Raw genomic sequence first — 14,157 nt, forward strand, 5'->3', positions numbered from 1 at the left:
TGATTTAATATTGCAATAAATGTAACTTGACATTTTTAGACTAATAATTTATTAATTAATTAATAATTTAATTAATTAATGTAATAATAATTAATAATATCTAACAATATTTAATAATAAGTAATTAATAATTTAATTAATTAATAAATTATTAGTCTAAAAATGTCAAGTTACATTTATTGTAATATTAATGTAGTATATTAATTAATTAATTTAATAATTTATTAATTTCAACAAAGGTAGAAGAAGATAGTTGTTCATTTAAAAATTTATATTTAAGAATATAATGCATGGCGTATAATATTCTCAAGCATTTATTATTACTTTTAAAAGTATTTATTATTACTTTTAAAATACACTTAGGGCGATTGCGCGCGCAATTTATAGAAAAGATTATAGAATTCGACTTTTTGATATATATAGTACAGAGTTACTCGCTTAACTCGGAACCCGCGCTCGTAAGAACATAAGATAGTGGCCAATTTGTAGAAAATGATCGTTAACAAATTTTGAAATATGACATAGAAGAATATTTAATATGTTAAAAATGAAAATTACCTAATGATAAAAAGAAGACTTCGATGTTTATAGGAATGTGAAAATTTTCATTTTCGCTAATAATTTTGGCACTTGAACACAATTTTAAATAAAAAAAATTATGTTCTAATTACATTTCAGATAACCATAATTCAAGGTATCAGTTATTAAAAGAAAACAATTGAATTACGTGTGGGAAAAGAACTGGATGCGCTTGCTTGCTTGGAAGCTTCGGGAGCGCGCAGAGACATAAAATCGTCGAGCGAAAACACAAGGCTTGCTATTTTAGCGATCGTCTTCTCCTTATTGTGACGTCAAATTTAAAGTCCTTCATCGGCGACCAAACCGCTATGTGTTCTAGCCTAATGATGCTTCTAGTAACAGCTTATAGATGGCGAGCGACATTTGATTATAGTAATAAGCGTACATGTTACACTATTGCTACTCTCATATGTTCTCACGAGCGCCGGTTTCGAGATAAGTGAAGAACCACGTACATACTAAGCATACTAAGGACACAAAATCTTGCGATGCTACGTGAAACGACTTCATTGCGACCATATTAATTTTAGCACTCGCAACACTCAATATTTTACACTAGTGGACACAATGACAAAACGTGTGAGAGTAAAAGGAAGTACAGGAAGGTGAAGTAGACCAGTCGAACGATAGTGGCGCTACATATTGAAGACACAATAAGGCCGCGATCATATCCATAGTATAGTATCAGTGATTCGACTGTCAGTTTTACTAATCACTTTTACATTAGTGTATCGTTTTTTCCCATGCGATGTAGATGTATGTAGATAGAAGCTTTTAACATTACAACTTTAAAAAATTTTAATACTTTCTGTATCATAATCAACTGGCACGATGTGGAAATTAGTAGCTCGTGGTATTCGTAAAACTCTGGAACGACGTGCATGTCGTACAAACGTTTATTGTCAAACGCCTCAAGAATCGAATACAAAAAATGAGACTAAAGCTAATTTGACGTGTAATCATAAATTGTTACTACCATCTTTTCCTGTTAATAAAGAATTTTGTGGATCAACAAAAGCTAGTGGTACAAAAGACAAAGATCATGATTCCAAATGGAATACAAAATACACTTGGTCAGAAGCTATAGGATGGGTAAATTGCTCCCTTCTGTTTGTTTTTCTTATCTATAATCCTTTCACTTAATATATTCTTTTAGAAAAACTTAACTCTTTTTAAAATTATATATGTAAAATTCCATTTTGTGATATATTTTACATTTAGATTTTTGCTGAATATATATATATATTTAGCTTTGTTTTCATTTCTCTCTTTCTTTCTCAATATTCTTTATATTAAATTACAATTAAGTCTAAACTTTCATAGAAATCATATTCAAAATTTCAAATTAGATTATATTTTAGTAAATATGCTTTTCTTATAACATTTAACTTATTATATTAATAGCAATAATTAAATTACTTTTATTTTTTGGATAAATAATATGATAATTTTTTTAATAGACAAGTGTATTAGCTGTTGGATGGGTGGTATGCCAAACATTATGTCTTCGCAGAAGGCTTTTTGAGAAAGAACAAGTTGATTCCTTAAAAAACAAACTATTACAAGTTCCAGAAGTACATACTTCTTATTTACTTGATCAAGTATTAAATTTAAAACCAAAACACATTTTGCCTATTATTAATTGTATCGCCAATAATAAAATACATGCTCAAGAAAACAATGAAGCAGAATGGAAACCAGAAAAGCCATTTGGGCCTATCACCATTGAAGAGGTGACAATGTTATTCTGCAGACATTATAATCACTGACAAAACAATTTATAATAGAGAGCAGATAACATTCTTTAATTAAAGTAATATTTACATTTAGACCTTATATCATATATTTTAATTCTTAATGGTCTATATATTTCTTTCATACAAATTTATAATATAACTATAATTTGCTTAATGTTAAATATGTATATCTAATGAGATTTCATTATGGTTTTAGTACTTTACTTTATAATCAGTGGTTTAATAAATAATTTTAATTTTAAATATTCAATTGTAAATCATTATTTAATAATATAATATGTAACATTGTAAAAAAGCAAAACATAACGGATATAAGATTTTGACAAATTTTTTGTTACATTTCCTTTCCAAAACATATTCTTATTCACTTAATATTGAAATTTTATTCTAAAAGTAACAAACTGTCATAAATTTTATTTGCCATGACTATAATTTTATTTCATATATATTACAAGATTATATAAAAACAAAATATAATTTTGGTTATTTCAGAATTAACTGTTTTCAGCTTTTTCTATCTTGATTATAAACCTATCTAAAATTTAAAAAAATCTTTTTAAAAAAGTTTTTTATTCTTTATTTATTTTTTATTCTTTTTTATTCTTTATTCTACATTCTTAGGCTTTAAAAGAAGCTACCAAAGAATTTGCCAATACTCATAAATTAACTGTGGCTGAATTCGAACTTCAATATGGCTTGAAAGCTTTAGAAGAGAGACGTTATAAAGATGCTATAAAACATTTTACTGCTGGTGCAAGTTTATCATCTGCTGCTAGTATGTTCAATTTAGGACTGTGTCACGAATTAGGACTTGGAACATTGGTTGATCACATGCAGGTATAATATGTTAAAAGTATACATATTTTAGTATGGAAATTACAAATTGTTACATAAAGAATACAAAATTCTACATCTTATTAAGTTTTATATTTTTTTTTTTTTTAGGCTGCCAAACATTATAACGATGCAGCAGAACAAGGTCATGCAGATGCTATATATAATTTAGGAGTTTTTCATGCTCAAGGCAGAGGTGGTTTTACAGTAGATATTGATAGAGCTCGAAGTTATTTTATTAAAGCAGCAAAGTTAGGACAAAGACAAGCGCAGCATGCGCTAGATTTAGAGAAACATTATTACCAAGTTAAACGAAAAGAAATTGATACAATTCTTCCGAATGAGCGCACAAATATCTTACAGCATATGCAAAATAATGAGGATATGAATCATATTCTTAAAAAGCTAATTAATTATAATAATGTATTATATACACAATCAGAAGCAGAATTTTTAGAAGATTCTGATCATAAGCAAACCGTGGTAGAATGTACGAATTCTATAGAATTTGTTTTCAATATTTTTGGGTTAAGTAAACGAAATATATTACCTGTCTCTGTGGAGTCAAATAATTGTAATGTGACATGTTAGAATGTAGCAAGATTATTAAAAGTAAAAATGAAATGTAATGTTTCGTGTATTTGAGATATGCTATATATATATTTTTTTTTTATAACGTTTACGTCAATTATATTATGAATTATCAAGATTAAAAATAAAAATATTAATTGACTAATTCTATAACAAGATCTATTCAGGATATACAGTATTTTTAAAAAAATATTTATTTAGTAGAACATACTGCCAAGAGTTGTTTTAAGACATTCATGAAATAAAATTTGTGATCTGGAAGTATTGTAATACATATAAAAGTATTTTTATGTATGCCATTTATATTATATTTATATCTTTTTCCATTTATATTACATAAACTCATATTTATAAACAAATATCTCCTTTTTATGACATTTTTGGTAAGATACTTAGTTTAATGAGGAGATATGAAGTTTTTAATGATACTTCAATTTATAGACTTTTAAAAAATACGTTGTTATTTATGATGAATATATACATTGTACATGTATATTTAGAATATAATATGTTATCAACTAATTCTGCTTTATGGAACACATGATTGGCACAGTAAATGAAAAGAGTTTATGATAATTATCATCACTAACTGTTTTCATTTTATATTATGTGATTTTATTCTTTTTCTACAAACTGATACATACAAAATATCATATTCTCCTGTATGTATATAAGCGATCTCGATCAATTTTTGTAATCTTCAATATAATAAAAGATGAAAATAATTATGCACGTTTTATTTACTAAAAATTTTAATGTCTTTACCAATGCGCGTTACGTTTTTCTGCTGTCTTTCTGATAAACTCACTATGATTAGCATATAAGTTCAAATTTCTATCAATATCCATCCATTGTACATTAAGTGCATCATCACCAGCCACTAGCTTTATATTTCCAAGAACATTATTATCATGATCATGAAAATTTAAAGCTACGGTTTCCATCCAAGCATTATCCGTATTTCTAGGATCATCTACATATCCTTTATAAATTTCTTCTCCCTGTTCAAAAAATTTTCTTAGAGATTTTTCTAATTCTTCATTTTCTGCTCTATCCCTTTTTAAAGAATTCATGGCTTCTTCCATGAATTCTCTTTTTAAAGTTCTTGAGACTGTTTCACCTGGATCAACCATTCCACCAGGAATAGCCCATTCTCCAGAATCTTGTCTTTGTATAGCAACGAATTCCAAAATTGGTTTATTTGTATCTTTATTTATTTCTGTTACACCTGTAATATCCTGTTTCCAACGGGTCACAATTGGATCTGCTGCATGATTTGGTCCCCATCGTCCTAAGAGACCACGTCCTATGATACCAGTACGACCAATGGGATTTAAAGGACAACCATCTTCGTTTATAACATAGTCATTTGTAAAACTTTTACGATTCACATTTCCTGTTGACAATAAATTAATACATATTTAAAAATATTATAATGCACAAAATTTTAATAGTGATTGATCAAATATGTAAAGCTTTTATGAATTGCTTACCATCAACAGCATTCCATTTTGGTTGAAATGAAATATCATCGATTTCCAAATCTGCCCATGGTTTTCCCTTGAGGCTTGGAGCGGTATATTTAATTGGCTTATATTCTGAATATTCAATGTTCCATGCCACTTTATTTTCAGGTACTTCGAAACGTTTTACATTACTAGATGGGTAAAAACCTTGCCTGCATTTATAATGAATCATTCTAATAATTACTATCCGCATAAAGTAAAACAAACTACTTTTAAGTTCGATCATAAAGTTAAATATTATTGAATATCGTGATACTCTTGATCACTATGCTTGCTATACATTTAAAAAATAAAACAATCGTCAATCATCGTCAGTTATCTCTCTCTCTCTCTCTTTTACTCTTCGAATCTTTTATCAAGACAGGTAGCTATATACAAGCACCGATAAGGTATTAAAGGAATAGACGTGACATTTAATAACTTTTCGTATCCTACGTTTTTGGATCACCTAACCCCCATATCATTTCCGTGTCACATATGACGTTATCGGTTTAATATAAAATAAGATACCAGCGCTACTGGAGCGGTAGGAATTATAATTAAATCAATGGTCAACATAATCACAATCGAGAATGATCTCAATCATTTAGATTTAGTTAATGAGAATAGTGGTTGTCAGTCTTTGCGGAGACTACGATGTTTCACCACGTGAGAGACATTGCAGACAGTCGGGTATCAATTAAAATTAATTGCTATTTATCGCTTGCTTTTTATACATTATGTGTATATATTAAATGTCTATTGTGCACTTACAAATTTGTTATAATATGTAATGCAGAACGTATATTGCATAATTTTATATAATTTTGCTCGCTTGTTTAGTTCAGAGAAACATTATGAAACACATAATAAGAAATACATGTATTCCAATTGCGATTTAACAAACCATAATACGACGGACACCACCAGTTTTCATTGTTTCGTAGTGAATGATAGTGATAGATACGTGGTGATTTATTTCATTTGTCTTGATTCACACTATTTTTATCCTCGCAACGTTTTGCAACGGTGTTAACAATATACAGGCAGAATATATAGTCTTTGTTTCTGATATATCAGTGTCAGATATCAATTGTTGCTTTCCGTTAAAATAAATATACCATTATTAGATATTCTTTTTAACATTTTACTGACCGCTGGCGGTTCAACAGCATACGCATGTCCGACCGACAGCTCAAGCGCAGATTCTCCCTGGCGCCGGCTCTGTTTCGGTTTATTCTCCAATACCATTCTTTTCGTTCATCGTGAACGGGAGGTTTTTTAAATAGGTATAAAACTGTGGGAGCTTACAAAGCAACGCAACTGATGCAATTGAGCAAGGTACTTTAGTACTAAATAGCAAATGCTCAAATAATAAAAAAGATTGTCGGCAGAAAAAGCCTACTAATAGGCTATCGGTCGGTAAGCGTCGGCGACAAAAAACCGATTAATCGACTATTGGTCGGTAAAGTGTTAACATGCCGATCCGTATCTTTATAATTTTTTAGAATCTTCAACCTGAAAATGTCGCCACAAAATAGAAAACGAAGAGCAATTTGCTACAATTCAGAAACAGACTCGGATCGCTATAATATACAAAATATGAAATAAAAAAATTGAAAATTTTGGGCTTGAATATAATTTTTTATAGAATTGATTATGATATTTGTTAATATCTCATGTCACACGTATCTGTTCCGTGAGGCGACGTGTATCACGGCGGGTCACACCTGTATTTCACAAGATAGGTAGTAAAAACATAGGTTTATGTTATTTTATCTCAATATTATAAACAGACATTCAACTAATAAAAACGTAACAATTCAATATTATAAACTTAACATAATTAATTATATATTATGCAATTTTTTAAAACATGTCAGACAGAGTGCCGGCTGGCCCTTACAACGATCACAATATGTTGTTATTTTTTTGGCTTTATTTGCGGCATACTCTCTACCTTTTATTCTAGAAATGCGTTTATAACATTGTTTACACCGCTGTCTCGTTTCTCTCGCGGGCGCTTGGTATGACTGCAGAAAATGTGAATGTTTTTTTAGCAGTACTTCATTCTTACTTGGCATTTCTTCTCAGTAGGGATTCACTGTACTTAAAAGATGATTAATGATTTTTTCGCGAAATTTTAAAATTTTTATACTTTTAGTACCCCATTTCCTATCTACATACCACGCATTTACGAGGTAAGTTCCGCATATTAATACTATTACAATTTTTCTATACCATTTTACGGTTCTGCGCAAGCAACTATAATAAGATTTCTTTTTTTTTTTTTTTATTTGTTTGAATATTTAGAATCAATTCTCGTTGAGAATTTTCAGCAACTTCATTTGGCGTGATACAATGACATGATTTATAATAGTTTATATTGTTGGTTCTAGTAGGATCTAAGGATTTAATCTAAAGAGTATTTTCTTTTTAGTCTGCGGATCTGGTCCGTCGTGTCTAGTAGTTGGGTGACTAATGGGTTGTGGTGGTTGTTGACTCTTACGTTATATCTGCTTCTGGACTTGTGTATTTCATCTTTGACTGTAGGTATCTTGAGGTCGCGGTGGATTGCTTCGTTGGTAACATACCAAGGTACATTTAATAGGGATCTTAGCGTTTTCGATTGGAAGCGTTGGAGTATTTCAATGTTGGAATTACTTGCTGTTCCCCATCGTTAGATCCCATAGGTCCAGACAGGTTTTATTACGGTCTTATAGAGCGTAATTTTGTTCTGCGTGGTTAGGTTGGAGCGACGGAAAATGAGCCAATAAAATTTTTTGAGTTTGTCCCTGAGTTGTTTAGATTTGTCTACGATATGTTGTTTCCATGTTAATCTCCTGTCCAGAGTCATGCCCAGGTATCTGACTGTGTCCTTGTTAGGAACTGTCATATTGTTAATGGAGACCTGTGGGCAGGTTTGTTTTCGCAGCGTGCAGATTACATGTGTGGAATTTTTTTCATTAATTTTGAAGCCCCATTTATGGAACCACTTTTCCATAGAGTCAAAACCTCGCTGGAGAGTGGATGAAGCTATTGTCGGGTCGGCGTGGGACGCTAATAGCGCTGTGTCGTCGGCAAATGTTGCTATAGTTATTTCTGTTGATATTGGTAAATCAGCAGTGTAGATGGAGAACAGCAGGGATCCGAGGACACTACCTTGGGGTATGCCAGCTTCTATTGGAAATGTTGTGATAGTGGCGTCTAAGTATATTTAACCATGAATTGTCTTTTGGTTAGGTAAGACTTTAGGATGGAGTAGTAAGTGTGTGGTAGGATTTTTTTAAGTTTGTGTAGAAGCCCTTCATGCCATACTTTGTCCAATGCCTGTTGAATACCAAGGAATACCGCTGAGCAATATTTTCTCCTTTCGAGGGTTTGGCTGATATTATGTGTTATTCGGTGGATTTGTTCTATTGTAAAATATTGCTTTCGAAAACCGAATTGATGATGTGACAGTGTTTTCAGATCCTCTAGGAGTGTAAGGAGTCGATTCGTTAGCAACTTCTCGAATAGTTTTGACAAAGTAGGTAGAAGACTAATTGGGCGATAGGAGCTAGTTTCATATATTGGTTTTCCGGGTTTAGGGATGAGCGTAATTTGTGACGTTTTCCAGGTTTTGGGATAGTATTCAAGGCGAAGAATTGCGTTGAAGATTGAAGAAATGAGTGCAATCCCTTTTACGGGTAGTTCCTTAATTGCTTTGTTACTTATTTGATCATGTCCCGGTGCTTTGCTGGGGATTAATTCAGTAACCTCTAGAGAAGTGAAAGGTTGAATGGGGAGAGACATTTGGAAGGGAGAATGCAGGTATTCTGTTATTTCCGGAGCGGTATTGGAGGAATGAGGTTTAAAAACGTTGGATAGGTAGTTGGCGAAGAGGTTGGCTTTTTCTGTAGGGCTTCGTGCCCATCCGCCTTGCTGACAGCGAATTGGTGGGATTATTTGCGGGGGACGCGTGAGTTTCCTGGAAGCCTTCCATAGTGAATAGTTGGAGTCGGCAGAGGAGGACAAATTGACGAGGTACTTTTGGAAACAGTCATTTTTGTATTTTTTAATGATTTTGGTTAACTTCCTGGTTGCATTGTTTAGCTTGCGTTTGTCATCCGGTGTTCTATGGGTTTGCCATACTCTTCTTAGTCTTCGTTTTTCTATGATTTTGTTTAATATGTAATGGGGATATTCGTATTTACTGATAGAAGTCTTAGTAGGTGTTGAGGAGCGGATAGCGTTTATTATGCTCGTGTTTAAGTATTCTGTGGCAGTTTCGATATCTTCCTTCGTTTTTAGTGAGATTGAGGCAGAGGTTGAGCGGTTAAAGACTTCTCTAAAGAGCTGCCAGTTGGTGAGTTGGTTGTGAATAAAGTCATTAGGTGGGTTTTCGATTATTGCTGAATTAACTGTTGTTATAACGGGGGAATGGTCAGAAGAGAGTTCCGTCGAGGAGTTGATTTGGACATATCTAGGCGAGATATTTTTGGTTACGAAGAAGTCGAGTAAATCGGGAATTTTGTTAGTGTCAGTGGGCCAGTATGTGGGTTCATATGTAGTGAGGTAGTTGAGATTGTTGGTGATTATGCTTTTCAAGAGGTTTTTGCCTCTTGCTGTGACAAGTCTGCTGCCCCATTGGGTATGTGAGTTTGCTGGTGAGTGCCGAAGCGTGCAGACGTGTGTCCAGTGCCCTGTGAAGTTCACAAAACTACACGTGACGCCCATCTGTCGAAAGCGAATCCAACAAACCTAGCTAAGTGTTCACACAGCCTCTCGACTAGTTTTTTCATATTGAATTAACTAGCTCGATGATGGCCCAAACATCTCAAACAGGCTCTCCGGAGCTAAGTTATAACACCGCCGTTCTTCCTCTCCCGTGGCAAAGGGGCAATTCACGAAAAAACACACGAAAAAACGCAAGCTGGAAACAATCAAAACAAATGTGAACAAGAGTCAAACTAAACCACCAGCTAGCCAAGTGACCACCTACAACAGGTTCTCAATACTTGAAACTACAGAAGACTCCATGAACACAACCGAAACGGTAAATAATCTATATACCCAAAGAATTCCCCCTCCCCCGCCAATATTCATTGGCGACGTCATCGACATTCAAACAATGATAAAGTCCATTGAGAAAGATATCAGCAAAGAGGACTACAAGTTAAAAATTAATAATAACCACATAAAAATTCTGTCGACAAACCCAGACGCCTATAGAAAATTAACTAAGTTGCTAAAAACCTTGAATGCAAACTTCCACACATACCAGCTCAAGCAAGAAAGACCTTTTCTTGTGGTGCTACGCAATATCTACCACTCAGTCGACCTACACGAACTAAAGTTCGAACTTCTAAAACTTGGCCACAAAGTAACTAACATTAGCAACATTAGGCATAGAGTCACGAAAAACCCACTATCCTTATTCTTTATTGATATAAAGCAAAAACAAAACAATAAATAAATCTACAACGTCAACCGGCTGATGAACTCCATAGTTAAGATCGAACCACCTCTTATAAAGAAAGAGATAGTACAATGCAAAAGGTGTAAAAGGTACGGCCACACGCAGAAATACTGCAACCATAATTTCCGGTGCGTAAAATGTGCAGGTAATCACCCCACTGACCAATCCTGACCAAATCCCCAGAAACCCCCGCGAAGTGCATCCACTGTCAAGGAGAGCATCCTGCGAACTACAAAGGATGCTCAGCCTATAAAACACTACACAATAACAAGTATCCAAAACTGAGACCCAAGGAGATAACCAAACAAGAACCTAGACCCCAAAAATTCACTTCACCATCAATGTCCTATGCCCAGGCAGCACAAGGAAACATAAACAACTCGAAAACCCACAGTGAACACTCAAAAAATAGTGTTCCCACCCCACAAAATACAGACTTCACCAGACTCGAAAAACTAATCGAGAAGCAAACTGAGCAAATTAACAACTTGCTGTCACTACTCACACTCTTCATGGACAAATTTATACGCACAGAAGAAAAATAAAACCAATGCGTATAGCTCTGTGGAACGCCAACGGTCTAGCTCAGCACTTATAAATAAGCTCAGCATTAATAAATAAATTAATAAATAAATCCCAGCAGTTACTAATGTTGAAGAATGAACTAAAGAAGAAACAGGTGTAGGAGCTATCATTGCAGCAGGTAATCAAATTATAAATACTAATTGTGCACTTTTTCTAAATACTATAACTAAAAATATAAATAAAATTAATAAATTTATATTATATAAAATTAAATTTCATCTACCAAAAATTATTATAAAAGAAATAATTATTAATAATCTTGAATCTCCTAAACGATTTAAAATCACAGTTATTATTCCTGAATTAAAAGCTAAATTCTTTTGATAATAAATAATTAAACAATAAGAAATTAATCCTAATCCATCCCATCCTAACAATAAAGTTAATATATTAGGCCTTAAAATTAAAAAAATGATTGATAATAAAAATAATATTATTAAATAATAAAAACGTTTAATTAAATATTTATTATTTAAATCTATATATCTTACTCTATATAATAAAATTATTGAACAAATTAATATAACTAAAAATATAAATATTAATAATTTAAACCTAATTACTACAATTAAATTCATTTTTATCGAATTTAAATTATAAATTATCCATTCATAAACAAATAATTTATTTATAAATAAAATATAAAATCCAAAAAATATAAAAATTAAACTTATTATAATTAATATAATTCCAAAAACAACTATTTTTAAAATAATTTAAAATATTTTATATTTATATATCATTGAAATCACAATTCAATATTTTTAATTAAACTATTTAAATAAAAAAATAAATTAAAGATAAATAAATTTAATGGTAATAAATGTAAAATTAAAGTTGAATAATTTAATAAACTTCTATTTATTAAATTAATATTAAAATTATAAATTTTTCCAAACTGAATAAATCTATATAAATAAATTGAATATATAAATCTAAATAAACAATAAAAAAAATAAAAATATAAATAAATACTTATATCATATAATTAATCTTATTAATAAAAAAAATTTCACTTACTATATTTAAAGAAATTGGAGCTCCTGAATTATATACACATATTATAAATCATATTATTGATATTGAAGGTATTAAATTAATTAATCCTTTATTTACAAAAATAATTCGTCTATTAGTTTGTTTATAAACTTCATTAACTAAATAAAATAAACCTGAAGAAACTAATCCATGAGAAATTATTATTAATAATCCTCCTAATAAACCAATTTTTAAACCCCTTGATATTCCTATAGATATAATTCCTATATGAATCACTGAAGATGAAGCAATAATTAATTTTATATCAAATTGAAATAAACATATTATTCTTAAAATTAATATTCCAAATAAATTAATTATTATTAAATAATAAGATAAATTAATAAATTTATTCTTAAAAATTAAAATTAATCGTAATATTCCATATCTTCCTAATTTTAATATTACTGAAGCCAAAATTATTGATCTAAAAAAAGAAGCTTCTACATGTGCCTTAATTAATCATCCATGAAATATATATATATATATATATATATATATATATATATATATATTGGAATTTCAATTAAAAAAGATATTAATAAATAAATAAAATTAAAATAATCAAATTTAAATTTCTTAATCTCTAATAAAAAAAAAAAAAATTATTCTACCTCTTCTTTCTAATATTTTAAAAATTAAATATAATATTGGTAAAGAAAATACTAAAGTATAAAATATTAAATAAAATGCGGCTAAAGTTCGATCCTCTCTATATCCTCATTCTATTACCATATAAAAAATTAATAGTAATCTATCTAGATTCATATATAAAGTAAAATACTAATAAATGTATAGCTATAAAATTTAATAATATTAAAAAAATAAAATTAAATTTAATATTAAACAACTTTTTCTTATTTCATTTAAATTTAAAAAAATTATTCCAAATACTCAAATTATTATTAAAATTAAATAATTAGAATAATTATTATTTCTTAAACCTCCAACAATATTAATTCACTTAATTCATCTAATATTTTTTAAAAAATATAATCTTATTAAAAATATTAAATCTTATTAAAAATATTAAATTTCTCAAAATATAAAAATTAATATAATTTATCAAAAATATTACAACTAATAAAATTAAAACTTCATTCATTATATTAAATTCACAAAATTAATTTTTTGATGACCATATTCATAATTTATTCTTACTAATAATGATAATCCTAATACTCTTTCACATACAGAATAAATTAAATAAATTAAATAGAAAAATCCACTATAATCTATTGATAATAAATAAAATAAAATTATTGCAATTAAATATTTAATTCCAATTAAAAATCTTAAAAAATAAATTCTATAATTTAATACAACAATTAATATTAAAAACACTATATTACAAAATTAAATAATCTAAAATAAATTCAATATTATATATATATATATCTATATATATATATATCTATATATATATATAAATTATATTAAATTTCAAAAAAAATTTTTTTTTTTTAAATATCAATAATCCCCAAAATTATTATTTTAATTAAACTATTTTTTGTTAATTAAATATAAATGTTTTATAGTTTAATAAAAACATTAATTTTGTAAATTAAAAATTTAATTATAATATTAATATAACAAAATCTAAATAAAAATAAAAATGAAAACTTTATTAATTCTTAATCTTATTATATACATAAATTTAAATATTAATTTAATATTAATTATTTATTATTTTTATATAAATATCTTCAATTCACCTTTAAAACAATTAATTTATTTAATTTTATATATTATTTATATAACATTTAATACTTTAATTTTAAAACAAATTTTTTCAATAAATTTATAC

At 29.2% G+C, this 14,157-nt stretch overlaps 2 protein-coding genes across 2 annotated transcripts; one reads left to right on the plus strand and one right to left on the minus strand.

Moving 5' to 3' along the window:
• Positions 1 to 237: 237 nt before the first annotated feature.
• On the plus strand, positions 238 to 4,486 carry LOC126918376 (uncharacterized). The gene is made up of 4 exons (XM_050726231.1): positions 238 to 1,671; positions 2,040 to 2,312; positions 2,958 to 3,173; positions 3,282 to 4,486. Exons 1-4 carry the CDS (start codon positions 1,411 to 1,413, stop codon positions 3,759 to 3,761), a joined length of 1,230 nt encoding a protein of 409 aa, XP_050582188.1. The 5' UTR covers positions 238 to 1,410; the 3' UTR covers positions 3,762 to 4,486.
• LOC126918390 (ADP-ribose pyrophosphatase, mitochondrial) lies at positions 4,354 to 6,030 on the minus strand. Its single transcript, XM_050726257.1, has 2 exons — positions 5,255 to 6,030; positions 4,354 to 5,157 (listed from the first exon to the last, which is right to left on the minus strand). The coding sequence occupies exons 1-2, from the start codon at positions 5,511 to 5,513 to the stop codon at positions 4,523 to 4,525; spliced, it is 894 nt and encodes a 297-aa protein (XP_050582214.1). The 5' UTR covers positions 5,514 to 6,030; the 3' UTR covers positions 4,354 to 4,522.
• Between the last annotated feature and the right edge of the window lie 8,127 nt (positions 6,031 to 14,157).

This window comes from Bombus affinis, chromosome 7, assembly GCF_024516045.1.
Source record: "Bombus affinis isolate iyBomAffi1 chromosome 7, iyBomAffi1.2, whole genome shotgun sequence".
NCBI classification, from domain to species: domain Eukaryota; kingdom Metazoa; phylum Arthropoda; class Insecta; order Hymenoptera; family Apidae; genus Bombus; species Bombus affinis.